This window comes from Squalius cephalus (genome assembly GCF_949319135.1).
Source record: "Squalius cephalus genome assembly, chromosome: 5".
Classification (NCBI taxonomy): domain Eukaryota; kingdom Metazoa; phylum Chordata; class Actinopteri; order Cypriniformes; family Leuciscidae; genus Squalius; species Squalius cephalus.
In genome coordinates this window covers 33,845,235-33,861,182 of record NC_137126.1, presented here as the reverse complement: position 1 = coordinate 33,861,182, position 15,948 = coordinate 33,845,235, and the positions used below count along the sequence as shown (strand labels likewise).

The window sequence follows — 15,948 nt, the reverse complement described above, 5'->3', positions numbered from 1 at the left end:
CATAGCAGCCCAGCCATGAATTTTGATATATATTTTTTTATATTTTCTATCCCTTAACCCCAACCCTACCCCTAAACACAACCCGCACATAACACTTTATGCATTTTTATAACTATATATATATATATACATATAGTGACAACAAGAGAAATTTCACTACTTTGTGCCCTAAAAGTGACTGGATGTCAGAGGCCGTAAACTACAGAAACGCAAAACTTCTATTCAGGCATGCAAACAGACATCAATCTGACACTAGGTGGCGCTAGAGCAAACACAGTTATGTTTTGTCTATTATTTTATAATCAGGAGCCATAGAAACAACATACATTGTGAAAAGAAATTGAATTCAGAATCCTCAGTGATTTTTTTTTTTTTTACACACAAGACATTCTATAAGATTCCATCATTGGGCCAATGAGGTGAAGAACTTGAACAAAGAAGTGTCTTGGCTTTTGAGATAGAGATTTATTGCGTTTCATCACCATTTCTTTGAGGATGAATGTTTTTTTGATAGATTAATCTGCAGTCTGTGTGCTGGAAAACGGTTCTTGGTTCACTCCTCCAAAACACCCCATAGTGACTCAATAATATTAAGATCTGGTAACTGTGCAGGCCATGGGAGATTTTCAACTTCACTTTCATGTTCAAACCACTCTCTGACCAGTTTTGCTGTGTGTATTGGAGCATTATTATCCTGATACACAGCAACCCTACCCCTAGCCATAGAAACAACATACATTGTGAAAAGAAATTGAATTCAGAATCCTCAGTGATTTTTTTTTTTTTTTTTACACACAAGACATTCTATAAGATTCCATCATTGGGCCAATGAGGTGAAGAACTTGAACAAAGAAGTGTCTTGGCTTTTGAGATAGAGATTTATTGCGTTTCATCACCATTTCTTTTAGGATGTCTGTCTATTGTATAGGATTATTAAGGCTTCCATAATTCCATTCGATTTATCCAGGAGTGTAATGATTTAAAAGTACAGGGGAACATTAAAGAATTTAACTATAATCCAAAAAGTGTGTGGATAAACAAAGAATTTTCGGTTTTCTTGTAAAGTTATATTTTTGGCCTTTTATTCCTTAATTAGATAGCACAGTGTAGATGATACAGGAAACACTGGGGAGGAGAGGGGAAGAGGAGGACAGGCAATGTGCCTCAAGGCGGGAGCTGTGCTACTGTATATGTCAGAGAGCTGGACACAAGGCTATTGCTCCGACAAGGAAATATATATACAGATTCTGTCCTGTGTTGACATCTCTTTGAAATTGATAATTTAGGCAGGATTTATCAAAGGACCCATCTTTTTTAATAGCCAGTAGTCTTTAGTTTTGTCACAGTCTCACAGACATGAACATGATTTGCTACTTGCAATTTGGTAGCAGGTATTGTTGCACAAGATGAGTCATACATTTTTGCTAAAAGTGAATTTTGTTAATATTGAGGACTAGGAGTACACTAGCATATGTTTTGAAGCTAACAGATACGGACTAAAATCCAAAAACATTTAGCGTTCTGTTTTTCTTACCTGTATGTTATTATCTACTGAATCTCTCACAGAAAAATTAGTAAACACAAACCTATTTAATATTACAAAAGCATTGATTCTGCAGTAATAGAAGCAGACAATAGTACAGTTTTCTAATTCATTCTTGTATCTGCAAAGCTACATTTTCAAGATTTTCCATTTTTGAATGTTTTCAGTGCCTTTGACTTTGTATTACACAAACATAGCAAAAAAGCATAGCTCACAACTAAATCTAAAAGGTTTTATACAAAATAACATATGATTAATTATATGCTGTTAAGCCACAACACACAATCTTACCTAAAAAACATACATTCAACATTATGAAAAGACAGTGATTAAGTTCAGTAACAAAATTAGTAAGCCGTAATAACATCATGCACGTTTCATGTTTTACGCAAAATGTCTCTTCTAAAATATAATTTATATCAAATATGCTTGATAACAAATAGGTTATTGAAATGTTGATTGAATGTAATACTTTGTGCACCATTATTGTTTTCAGTGTACTGTAAACAGAAGTATCTCTGCTAGGGGAATTGCATAATGATGTACACAGGGAGCAATATAACTCATTCATTATTAAATGACATTATCATTTTCTTTCTTACGGATGGCTCGCAACAGAAAAAATAGCGCCATAATAAGAAGGACCGAAAAGAGGAGGATCAGAACACTCCAGGTGCCTGAGCTCAGTGCTTTTCTCAGTAACACATTTTCAGCAGGCAGCAGGTTGCTCAAGCTTAGCATGTAGCCAAGGGACCAGCCGACAGATGTGTCTCCTGCCTGCAAACCAAAGAAACACGTTGACATTTTTTTGATCTAGAGGGGGCCATCTATTCATGAAGCTTGAATGAAATGAAACAGCTTTTGCATTTTACTTCTGTAATGTGATAAATATAGTTTTAGAATAAAAAAAATACAATAATATGTAGTACTTGATTTTGACTGGACAATCAAAAGTGCTCTTTATATAACATGTTTGGAGGGAATAAGTTTAAAAATTAGGGCTTGGTGATGTCAAAAAAAAATGTTGTGCACCTAAAAATGGGGAACGTGCATTAAGTAAGTCAATAGAGTACATTTTTTACAAATATGTCTTGTTACCTTCTTCTGGAAGAAGATGTGTGGGAAGGAGAGATCATCAAAACCATATCTATTGACCAGGAGCACCTGTACAAAGACAGAGACTGCGCAGTAGTCCTTCAGACGGTTTCCCTGATCCCGATCCATATTTGACATCTAGGACACAGAGAGTGAGAGAGAAAGTTAAGTGGAAGATGTCAAATACTTTAAAGAGGACCTATTATGCCCTCTTACAAAGAATACTCTACTAGAATAGGTTTTCATGCTCGAATGTAAAAAAAACAACATTTCGGATATGCCACGATCCCTTGAACTGTGTTTCAACAGACTACTAACGCAACTCAACCAGGCCTCGTCTTTTTCTTTTCTTTTCGCACATGCCTTGGGCAGGAATTATTTAAATGAGGAATACTGTGAGTGTACGTTCCAAGATGAAAACTCAAGACTGCAATCGAGGCGTTTCAAGGACTTTGGAGTTGATTTTGTGCTTTGTAACTTTACAGACCTTTTCCAAGGGAAATATCTGAAAGTCATTTAATAAACTAGGCTAAATAGATCAACATATCAGGAAGTTCAATATTGCTTCATTTGCTAATAAGTATTTAACTGAACAAAAAACTGTGTACATATTATCATCAAGGATAAAGCAAGTTCTCTTATTCTGAGAACCTGAGACTCTCAATCATTGGTCGATTGCTGAGATAAGGGGAAAGTCATCTAAGAATAGCAGGGCTCAAAATGAACTCAACAGGGTGGTACCTCCTGAAAGCTCATGTTGCAGACGGCACGGACAGCGTCCTCTAAATCTGCTGGAGATGTGATGGTGATGCCTGCAGCTTTCTGAAGAAAGGAATGGGTGTAAAAAAATGCAGAAAATGCCTGTGCAAGAAAAAGAAAGAGAGAGAATGGTGATGGAGAGACAGAGAGATTGCGTAATCATAATAATGACACATGCAATAATGATATTCGAGTGCCCAGAAGATGAATTTATGATTTATTTTAATGCTTTGAACTGTCCCACTTAATAGCTGCTTACATGTCACCACAACCATCCCCCACCAGTAAAGACATTAATGTTGCCTAAGGCAGATGAAGGAACAAATTTCATATTATGCCGGTTGATAAAATATTGAAAAAAAAAAAAAATTCAACTGAATGCATTTAAATTATCCACTCTAGAAACTCTTACCATAAAGTTCCCAGTTATGTTTGGCTGGAAGACTCCATCAAAGGAGCATTTGGAATAAGAACAGCGGTCAAAGGAGAAGAGATGAGAAACGTTTCCCATGCATTGATTGTAGTTTCCAGTGCCCTTTATTTGCAGGTTGTCATCAGGTTTATAGGGAGTTTGTCTTTTATTGCATGGAGTGTCAAACACACTGCCCAGCTTCATGGAGTGATTGTAATCTGCGGGATAGCAGGGATGGACTATGGAGCTGTCTGAACCCTGAGTCTATAAGACACATAAAGAAAGAGTAAACATCAGATATTATACTCTAAATACTATCAAATCACCTTGTCTAATGGTAATTTAAACAACTAGTCTAAACGTTTGCACTTAACCGTGATCAGATGTGCCAGCAGTTTGAGTAAGACCTGGTCTCGGCCATAACACAGAAAACTCTGAGTGTAAATCTGATAGTCTCGTCCGTACAGCCTCAGTTTCATCAGATTGTCTTTGTTCTCCACTGTTTGTTTAGTCACAAATGTGATCTGAGTAGAAGCTCCACCAAAGTCCAGCGCACCAACAGTGTCTCTGCCTGGAGACAGCCACTGACCCACAAAACCATACTAGAGAAATGAAAGAGAAAACAGATCTTTATTAAAGAACATTCAGATGTTGTGAGATTCACAATATGTCTAAGTAACCATATACCTTTATGTAGTTCTCAAGCAGGTAGTTGACTGTGACCCATCCATAAGCTCCCTCCTCTTGTCCACTTAAAATAGTGGCACCTTTGAAGCTGAATGGGTAGGTCTTCAGTTTGTCTCCCACTTCCTTCAAAACATCATCTGACTCTTTGGGTTTAGAAATACTGTGTGATAAGACAGAAATATATGAATTTTTCACTTTCAATACAATTTATTCTATACCTGCATATCAAAATCAGAACTTATCCAGCAGTGTTAAACTGAACAATGTAGACTTTGTATACATACAAAAGTTTGGGGGCGGTAAGATTGTTTTAATGTGTTTGAAAGAAGTGTCTTATGCTCACCAAGGCTGAATTTATTTATTAAAAATAAATAAACCAATAATATTGTAAAATATTATTAGAGTTTAAAATCCATGTTTTTATATTTATATATTTTAAATTGTAATCTATTCCTGTGATGGCAAAGCTGAATTTTCAGCTGCCATTACTTCAGTCTTCAGATTCACATGATCCTTCAGAAATCATTATGATATGCTGATTGGTGCTCAAGAGACACTTCTTATTATTAAAGGTGCTCTAAGCGATGTCACGCGTTTTTTAGGCCAATACATTTTTTGTCACATCCAGCAAACATCTCCTCACTATCCACTAGCTGCCTGTCCCCTGAACACATTGTAAAAAAACGTGGTCTCTGTAGACAGCCCAGGCTCCACAAATGGCAAGAAAAACAAACTGGCCCAGCCTTGGCCACGAAACATAACAAACAGTGTTCCAGCCAATAACCGGTGTGTGGGGAGTGGAGGAGAGAGAAGCATGAAGAGGGAAGTTAAATAGAGGAGAGATGTCCTAACAATGACTAACGTTAAAATGGTATATTCGTGAGAATTTTGATATGGCCGACACACGACCAAAAGAGACGACGTTCCGATAAACAAATAACAAAGATTAGGGAAAAGGAGAAGGAGCGCAAAGTCCCGACTTTGAAATGCGTTCAAAAGGTGGCGAGAACTCCGCCGACATTCAGGTGGCCCTGTTTTTGCTGGACGGGGGGTAAATCCAGTTTGTTTTTTCTAAATGGTTTCAGGAAGCACAGAAGGGAGAAGGAGGGGATGGGATGAGGAGGAGGGAGGGTCGAGCTAGCCTCCGTTTTGTTTGACAATACTGTTTGTCAACAAGAAGTGACGTCACCCAACATCCCTTAGAGCACCTTTAATGTTGAAAAAAGTTGTGCTGCTTTACATGATACGTGTTTTTTTTTTCAAGATTCTTTGATGAATTTAAAATAAAAAAAACAATATCTTTTCTGTCACTTTTTGATCAATTGTGTCCTTGCTGAACAAAAGTATTAATGTCTTTAAAAATGGAAGCATATATAAGGCAAGATATATGAGGTAAGTTATAAAGGATCTAGATACTGTCCCTATATAATGATCATTTTGTCATTAGTGATTAAAAAAGCTTTTGGCACAAAGCTGTGAGCTTTCTGACTCACTTCAGTAGTCTCATGCCTGCTGTGGCCCCGAGATACACAGGAGTGAGTTTGTGTCTCGACTTTGGGATCTCCTTCAAGGCTTTTTCCATGCATTCCTCAAGGCTACGGGCTGCTCCTCCTCTGACACCTGCATAACTGGAGATCCCGCCTCCTGATAGGAGAAAGTGATAGAGGAAGAGAGGGGTCATGTCACTGGATATCTGAAATGAGTCATAGATTATCTTAAGAAGTATGTCCACGCAGAGTTCATAAGAAATTAAAGCTTTAGCGTAAGTTCTGCAGGGAAGACTAAATTATTACGTCACTTATTACCTTCTCATCTATCCAATCTTGTTCTAATACTTGTAGTATAAAAGATCGGTACTTGCACATGTCTGAGTTCGCAGATGCTGACGCCTACATTCACCTCAATCCTCCCCACCACCACCAGGATGGTCCCTCCCTTCCCATTCCTCCCAGGGAGTCGGCTGCGCCCCTGTCTTCGTCTTCAGGCAGGAAATGCAGATTCCGTACCCTTGGATTACGAGCTACGGACAGGGCCTACGCCAAAGAACTTTATATCATAATATTTGCTTGCTGGGCTGTTAATAAATATATACTTGTTTGAAACAAGTATATATTTATTAACAGCCCAGCAAGCAAATATTGTTTCAGTTGTTTGAAACAAGTTGTTTCAGTATTTTGCCTCCTGAGTCTTTCTGGTAGAACTATCGGTTCCTATTTCACTGCCTGATATGCCACTATCCTTGACAACCATAAATGCAACCAGATATTTTTTGTGTGTCTATTCCAGATGTTTCCATAGAACATTGCTGATCAGCAATATTTTCAGGGTACTAAGAGTTTAACATCCTGATTCTGTGATTGTCAGATCCTTAGAGTTGAGTTGGAGACTCAAAAGTGATGAAATTGTAAAGGGGCAACTTTTACTTTTAAAAGGGCACAACCACAAAACAGGAAGTGAGCAACAATGTGTGCATATTCAGCACTCTCGGGTATGTCCTATTTCGGTCCAAATTCTCTTTCTCTCAAAAACAAAATCAAGAACTTCATTACAAAACATTCATAAATGAAGTAAAACTTCTGACTTTGTCGTTTGGATTTTGTAATATCTGTCTGGTAAGTGAATTTTGAGAAGTGTGATGTATTTTGAAACCAATGTGAGTAAACTGATTCTAAAAAAGAATAAAATGAAGACGAAACCCTGTAGTTCAAGGCATTACACATGGTTTTAGTAGTCTCACATCCCTATTGTGCTGTTCTTTTCCTTATCTAATGTCCTCAACTTTATCTGCTGACGTTAAGTCTCATAACAGACGTTTTTATACAAAAGGACTTTCAAATGAGGAACATCACAAGCCATTTATCAGTGTCTACTCACCCTTTGCATGACACTCGCTGTGTTGACTAACAATGCCGGTACCATTCTGCTTGTCTGCAGGCCATTTGTAGATGAACACGGCCGTATGAGAGGATCCAGCATCCAGGACTATTCCATACTGAAAACAAACACAACAGCAAAAAAATAAAGCTATAACTAAACACCTGTGACACCAGAGATAATGGTTTGATTTTCCAGGGAACACAAGCACACACAGACACAATGCCGAAATGCATACATTGAATTCACAAGTCACTTGAAAAAAAAAAAGAAAAGCCTGACAAATAAATGTATTGTAAAGATGATATGGGACAATTGTTCTTAGTTTTTTTATTTTTTTTTATTTATAAAAACTCAACTTTTTATTACACATTCAATTGATTAAGTGACAGTAAAGACATGCATAGTATTACAAAAGGTATCTATTTCAAATAAATGTTGTTCTTTAACTTTCTATTCATCAAAGAATCCTGAAAAAACAACACGGTTTCCACAAAAATCTTAAGCAGCACAACTGTATTCAACACTAAGGATTAATCAACTGCATTCAAGACCTAGGCCTAAGTATTAATCAACTGTATTCAAGACTAAGTATTAATCAGCTGCATTCAAGACCTAAGTATTAATCAACTGTATTCAACACTAAGCATATAACTGTATTCAACACATTTCAATAATAAGAAATGTTCCAAGAATTGTGCACCAAATCAGCATATTAGAATGATTTCTGATGGATCATGTGAGACTGAAGACTGGAGTAATGATGCTGATAATTCAGCATAGCCATCCCAGGCCAGGAATAAATTACATTTTTATTTAAACATTATTTAAACAACATAGAAAACAGCTATTTTTAATTGTAATAATATAATACTACTGTCTTATATTTGATCAAATAAATGCAGCCTTGGTGAGCGTAAGATAGGCTACTTTCAAAAACATTCAAATTAATGTTACAGACCCCAAACTTTTGAACAGTACATAAATTAGGCTACATTAAAGTCTATATAGTATAATTCAATGTGTAAATAATAAATATTCTGGAATTGTTTCTACGATTAATGAGTGTGAATAAACAAATACTAATACAACAAAACATTTACAATTATTGAGACCTGGACTGAACAGCATGACTAAAGTCTGACATGAGTTCATTTATCATTGATTAATCAGTCTGCCATTTTATTCTGCATTACTCCTGGATAGAGGCTTCAATTAATAGTTTGCTTATAGGCAGGGTTACATTTTAGATAAGTGTGTAATTGTAATCTAGCACTCATTTACGCAACAACTGGACTAAGTTATAACTTGCACATAACTGGCGCAACCAGCCCCAGGTAATTTGGATTTTGTGTTGCTAAAACAGGGAGTGAATGTTAGCATTAGCAACGCTTGTGGGAACTGCATTACACATAGTTTTCACTGCGGCGCAGATATAATTGTAAAATAATTATCCTACACTCTCTGTGGTTAGCTTATTATAACATCATAAGTTAAATAAATTAAAACATAATAAACACTTCAGGTTTTCTGACAAATTAACTTTATACCTCTACTAGCTGCATCTTGTTGCTTTAAAAGCTCAGTTATTTTGGTCAGGCCTTTTTCTTCCTTATTCACAATGCTCATTATTATTCAAGATAACATGACTCACTTCTGTAGCTGCCTTTCAAATACTCTCTCTTTTTCCCTCAATCCTTCATCCCTTTCTTTGATCACACACCTGTGCAACAGGCTTCCCAATGGATTGTGTATTTTGGACAAGACACTGACTTAACTCTGTTCATTCATGCAAAACATGATAATCTCTTCCAATTACATATCTTGCTCTCCAGACTTTGCCTACAGTTTGCATCCAGCCATTTTAGCTTAGTATAATAGCACTGTCTAGCAGCTCTTAGTTCAATGGGTGACTCAAAACATGTTTAAGCTTGCATTTCTATGCCATTTTGACTCCATAACGCTCAGTTTCTGCCATCAGTCAAATGTTCAGCATGTCGAAATTACGTTACCCTGCTAAACGGAATTGTCAAAATATGCTGTAGGCCTATTAAGCAATTTAACAGTAGGTGTGTATGAGGTTCCAGTGTACATGTGGTTCCAGATAATTAACACCACAATGGCTCACTGTCCTGTTTTGAATCAAAACGGCTGGGAAACACAAACAATGGGATCCAGCCAATATGAACTGTGTAGAGAAACTGGGGTCATAAATCAAATAAAGAGCATAGCTGGAGAAATATTTATAGCTCACCCTCTAGGATACTATCAAATAGATAATAAAAATGTTGTTCGGCAAAGATGGGACATAAGGTAAAAATACATCGTGATCACTTTTAGTATCATTTCCGTAAGAGTTCTTGTCATTCTGAAAATGTTATTTTTTGTCAACATAGAGATAAACTAACTCAGCAAGAACATGGAAAATCCACCGGCTAATGTGAACTTAACTTTTATTGTTGTTTTTAAATGATGACTGGATGGTTAATATAAAAAGAAAAATCATTTTAAAGATGCATTTCATTATCTTTAAGCGCTTAGACACTTACAAACAGGACACTTTTTAAAATCCGGCAAGGCGGCATTTAGTTTAGAAACCCGTTACCTCCTCGATTCCACACACAATGGCTTGACCAAAATTCACTCCGTTGTCTTTATTTAATATCATATAATTAAAGCATATATTGTTCGGTGAACAGCAGCATAACAAAATACCCCACATAGGCTACTGAGAGAGAAGGATTATATTTGAGCTCCATCATGAGTCTACCAAGCACGTGTGCAGTGTTCAACCTGCGAGAGAATCTCTCTGAGCACACCCTTCAAACACTCTCCTATATGAGCAACACAAACCCAGGTGAAACATAGAGGAAGCGCTCTGTATCGTTTGCACAACCGGAAAACGTTCGAAAGGGTTCTATACAGATAAGCAGCTCATTCTTTTTCTTGATCTTATACGTGATCATCGAAACGTCGCGGGAATTTTAAGTGTTCCCTTTTCATCTTTTGGATTTGTAGCCTGTGTGTGCGTGTCACGAATAATAAAAATGTTATTACCATAAACTCTGGCGGCTCTTTGATGTCACTGTTGGGTACGACGAGCAGAAGAATGCCAATGACTGCCAGAAACAGAGCAGCAGTAGCAGTAATGATCTGGCATTGCTGTTGGTTACCCATAGATACCATCCACGCGACGCGATCCACACAGGACAAATGACAGCGACGACATTCGTTGGCAAGTCAGGCACTATTGTGAAGCCGTGTGTTAAATACAGGCTATAGACCGGCACCTCACAAGTGGGCATGGCAATTGTTTCTCGTCATGTGCCCGTGGTGCAACAGGTGTTCGCTGTGGGATAAAGTACACGAGTCTATTCAAACGTGAAACGAGACTCTGTGGAGTTTATTTGATTCCTGTTAAATGCTTATTTTTTTATATTCTTATCTTAAGTGCTTTTCCAAACTTTAAAGAACCTTTCATGGATGGTTCTACAAAGATCCTAATAAAGTGACATGGCGAAAATACGGAATAGCTGGTTTGCCATTAGGCTGTGATCTCATGTTATTGACAGGTTGTCCCGCCCTCGCGTCGTTAAACACGTCATCATAGAAGAGTTGTCGGGGAAGCTATTTTGATTGGTCGTTTTGATTTGGAGGGCACATGAATAAAAAATAATGATGTTATTTTGTGTTTTCATGTTTTATGGGGACTTTACATAGGCTATACATGATTAGTACTGTACAAACTGTAGGCTATTCTATCCCCTACCCCTATCCCCACCTATCACAGAAAACTGTCTGCATTTTTACATTTTTTTTTTTTTTTTTTTACAAAATCATCACTTATAATGTATAAGCTGTTTTCCTCAAAAGAATGTCCCCACAAGGATTTCGCTCACAAGGACAAGGATTTCGGATATTGCCATCTTTGTGTGGACATTTTGTCCCCATAATGTAGGGTTTACCAGGCAGGCCACACGCACAAGACACACTCACACTTGTGTAATTGGATTTTTTAAAATCCAAATCTATTGCTGAGATAGATCTATAACCCTTGTGAAAACATTCCTGTGTGACAACTAGCCCCGCAATAGGCTATTTTATCAAAAAACAGCACATTTTGTGTAAGGTGTTCCAGACACAATGTCTGAGAGTCATTTGCTCTTTTGCAGGAAGTTATGCATCTTGAGATGGTTCATGCTGAGGTGTAAAGCCTTTTGTTTTTTGACTTTGTGGTTAACGCTGATGTTAAATGCAGATGTGTGAAGAGTTTTAAACCGATCAAAATGTTGGGTTGTCACACAGGAAAAGATGATCTTGAGGTATTTAGACAAGGTTTAGCTCTAAATGTTGCATGCATTATGAATGTCAACAGGATGTTAACACTTTTAGCTCATAGTGCAGCGGATGTAGCATATTGGAAGCTATGAGCAGATTCATCACAGAAAATGCTGTGCTTGTGTTCCAAGAAGATTTATTTAATATTTATTTAAACAGGGCCTGCATTTTACAAAATGAACACAAATTATAATCACAGATGCAATATTACACATTGAACAGAACTATTACAATATAACAACTATTAATATTCTCTAATATCCATATGGCAGATGTAAATTTACTGTACGCTAAGAAGGCGTACATCAATAGACTTTACATTACAGTATTTTTTCCTCTTTCTGTTAGGTTAATGATGAAAGTAATAATTCAGAAGGAGACTTCTGAATTATTGTGCATGACACAGACCTTTTCTTATATATTAATTTCCCCTCTCTCTCCCTCATATGTGCCCTTTGGAAGAGAATGTCTATGTAAGCAGCTGTCACAGCTTTATTCAGCCTCGTAGCTTCAGGCTGGTCCATATGAAGAAAGCCTCTGCTCATCCATATCAAACAGCACATACTCTGAACTGCGCTCCGGGTCCTGGCACATGTGGTTAACAATGAAACACTGGTAGTTCCACATTAGAAGCAGGACCATGCCAGACAATGCCAGCAGTACCATGCTGACCAGCAGGAGGCGCTGTTTGTCCAGGCAGCAACCGTTCTGACAGCGCTCATCAGTGAGATGTGTGTACTTCCATAGAGATTTCTTCAGCAGCACACATCCCGAGCCCTGATGTGGATACAGACACACGGCGAGGTCTTTTGTTTGCGCTGTACTCATTGTACGGGAAGTGCTCAGAGATTCATGCAAGATGCTTGCTGTGGGAAAAACAAGCGGTAGGGCCTCAGAGATTAAATTCATATTGCAGTTCATGTTGCACAGGCCTGACTAGGGCTTTTGTTATGTTTATCATTTGTGCAAACATAATCTTTTTAGATATAGAATTAATCCGTGGTTGGAAGAAAATAACTAAAAACAGCGACGCTACTACATATAGCCTAATATTGTTTTTCCCAGTAAGCTAGCTACTTAATGCGAGAAGAGGTCAATATAATGTTCTCTTAAATGTAGCCTTGCAACGCCTGATTAAATGTAGTGAATTAGTTCTTCCAACATGTTCTCTCTCTCTCATGTACTGGTTAGGGTACCAATTCAGAGGCTGCATCCTTTAAACGCTGCATTTGAAGGCCCAATGCACAACAGCAGTGCAACGAAGGCTTCTTTGAATGCGGCCTATAAATGCATCCTTCGTTTGCAGGCCGAAAAGGATAGAATGGATGGATCCTTCATAGCCATTAGCCAATCCCAAGAATCACTGCTCTCTGGTAACTACTGGATTTTTATTTATTTTTTCAAGAAAATGCCGGATTACCCTTTTAAATGTAAGTATTGGGTTTCAACTTACTCAAATATATACAAATGTAAAACAAAACAAAAAATTGAAGAGATTTTGTAGATAGCTAATACAAAAACCCTGTTTTGTTTTCAGACAGTTGAATTTAACTTTCAAAAAAGTCTAGTACAAATGTTACTGACAGCTGTCACAGTTGCTAGACCGTCCCATTTAACAATGCTTGGTTCAACCTCCGTGGACTTTAAAGGCGCTAACTTTGAAGTCTGTGTCCTTTGAAGGATGCAGCCTCTGAATTAGGACACAGCTCGGTTCGCCTAATGGTCCTCCTCTCTCATATTTAGCCTAATTTTAAAGTGCAATTCATTCCTGTAAATCGGTTTGTCCAAATGTTCCTCTCACATTTAGGGTGCTTCTCAAAAGGAAGGCTGAATCCTAGCAAGGCTGCATATCTCAGCTGCCATGTCATCAAGCGCCACCGAAGGCTGTCTCAATTAGGAGCCTTGGAAGGCAGCCTTCATTCAGCTCATTTTGATGGCTGCATCTAGTGCAGGGGTGTTCAATCCTGCTCCTGGAGGACCACTGTCCTGCAGAGTTTAGCTCCAAGTCCATTTAAACACACCTGAACCAGCTAATCAAGGTATTATGCATACTAGAAACTTCCAGGTAGGTGTGTTGAGGCAAGATGGAGCTAAACTCTGCAAAACAGTGGTCCTCTAGGACCGAGTTTGGACAACCCTGTATTAGACTGTCTCATTAGCGTTAAGCCTCAGAAGGACACAGCCTCACTAGGATGCAGCTTTGAGAAGCACCCATTACATTGGAACGTCCGATTCATTATATCGAACAGATTCACAAAAATGAATCACTGATTTGACACTCTGCGCTATGTAGATATTTTCAACTTGGTTATGTAAATAAATTAGGTTGTTTTTGTTTAGCTATTTAGTATGAATTTACTTGTTTTATTTTCTTTATGGCTCTGATTAAATTATAATTGACATAAGTGTATAAGTTATACATATATATATTTATATTTATTAAAAAAACACATATTGCAACCCTGCTAACTTCAGTGCTAACTTTAGTTGTAGCTTGTAGTGTTTCAAAACTGTACTTTAACAACTTAAAAATATGATTTACTTTCAAATTAGCTTCCTCAACTCTGGAATTAATTGTTCTTATATTGAATTGGTGCTAAATCCAACCCTCATAAGCAAACTATATTTTGATCAAGTTTTTGATAAACTAGAAAAACTTGTTGTACTCCAAATGGATAAAAAATAATTTTGCTTCAGTTGCGTAGAGCCAAAGGAGTAATTACAAATTAAATTTTCTAACCACACACTGAATTCAATCCAGACTAAAAAATTCGGTTACACTTTAGTTTAGAGTCCAATTCTCACTATCAACTAGTTGCTTATTAGATATTGGCTGTTTTTATTAGTACTTATAAAGCATTTTTTTATTGCCTTATTCTGCATGATCATATTCTACATCCCTTAATCCTACCCAATACCTAAACTTAACTATTAATAAGAAGTAATTAGGAGTTTGAGGCAATAGTCGTAATTAATAGTTTGTTAATAGTGAGAATTGGACCCTAATCTAAAGTGTGACCAAACTTTCTAGCAAATTATTTTTTATCATTTTATTTTATAAAATGCATAGTGCAAAATGTTTAAAAAAGCTATCAAGCTTTTGATCAATGATTTAAAATAGACTCCAAATAGAAGTTATATTGAAAGAAAAAACATTATTTTAAGGATAAAAAATATTATTAATATCAGGAACACCTGCCTCGCCTACCATGGTTATATAAAATAGCACAAACGCAATATAAACACCATTATAAACGCCTACCTTTTGAGTTGATGTAGAAGCTGTAGGACTGCTAGCTTACAAAGAAAAACAAGCATCAGGTTGCAAGATGCCAGAGGGTTTGTCCATTCACTGACCTGTGTGCCTGTTCGGATTACTTCTGCTCAAAATGTCAAAACAAACAGATTCAGAGCGCCGCCTCCTCTCCGGTCTTGGCACAACACCTTCTCCACACCAGATTGTGACCATGTCTGTTTAATGTGAGAGGCGGATTGCGCAATGATAATTCATTTTATGTCATTTTTAAAATGATAACTCCCATGAGACTAAATATGGGTGAATTCAGGGTGATTGGGACACTTTTTTTGCCATTCACTCTGATGAAAGTATACTCCCTACATTATTTTTACCTATTGTAAGAAAACGGATAAACTGCATCCATATATTTCAGAAAACCCTGAAAGATTCAAATAGATTTAGTCAGTTGTTCTCTACTTTGATCTTGACACTGAAACAAATGGCTTTGCTTGCTCTCACGCTGTGCAATGTCCCCATGAGAGCAAGAGCATGAGTGGTGCCAAGATACTGATGATAAACATTGTGGCATATTTCATATGTTTTTGAATAATGAATGTGGGCACTACGTTAATGCACTGAATTTTGTTCCTCGTGGTAAACCCATTAAGTATTATAGGCTACGGGTAAACTAAGTATATGTAATAGCACATACAATCACGCTCTGTAGAAAATATAAACATGTTATGAATATTAATGTAAATATGACATCCGCACGGTATTTATCCATATATTCAGTAGTGTATTCAGTGTGAAAGTTCATGTATAGAAGCATGGTTAATTATAGAGGAGAGAAGGCCGACCTTTGCTCTTAATCTTGTAGTGAATCCTCGTATCTGATTTTCTGTTTCTAAGACATTCAACTACTACTTCTAGTACTCCTTTATGAAATAGATATGAAGATATTGATTTGCTGAAACCTTAGTCTTTCTAACAAATATAAGG

At 37.1% G+C, this 15,948-nt stretch overlaps 1 protein-coding gene across 1 annotated transcript; it reads right to left on the bottom strand.

Moving 5' to 3' along the window:
- Positions 1 to 790: 790 nt before the first annotated feature.
- Positions 791 to 10,700, bottom strand: entpd2a.1 (ectonucleoside triphosphate diphosphohydrolase 2a, tandem duplicate 1). Its single transcript, XM_079872243.1, has 9 exons — positions 10,428 to 10,700; positions 7,371 to 7,488; positions 5,990 to 6,140; positions 4,497 to 4,656; positions 4,184 to 4,411; positions 3,810 to 4,073; positions 3,380 to 3,499; positions 2,642 to 2,776; positions 791 to 2,320 (listed from the first exon to the last, which is right to left on the bottom strand). The coding sequence occupies exons 1-9, from the start codon at positions 10,554 to 10,556 to the stop codon at positions 2,117 to 2,119; spliced, it is 1,509 nt and encodes a 502-aa protein (XP_079728369.1). The 5' UTR covers positions 10,557 to 10,700; the 3' UTR covers positions 791 to 2,116.
- Positions 10,701 to 15,948: the final 5,248 nt, after the last annotated feature.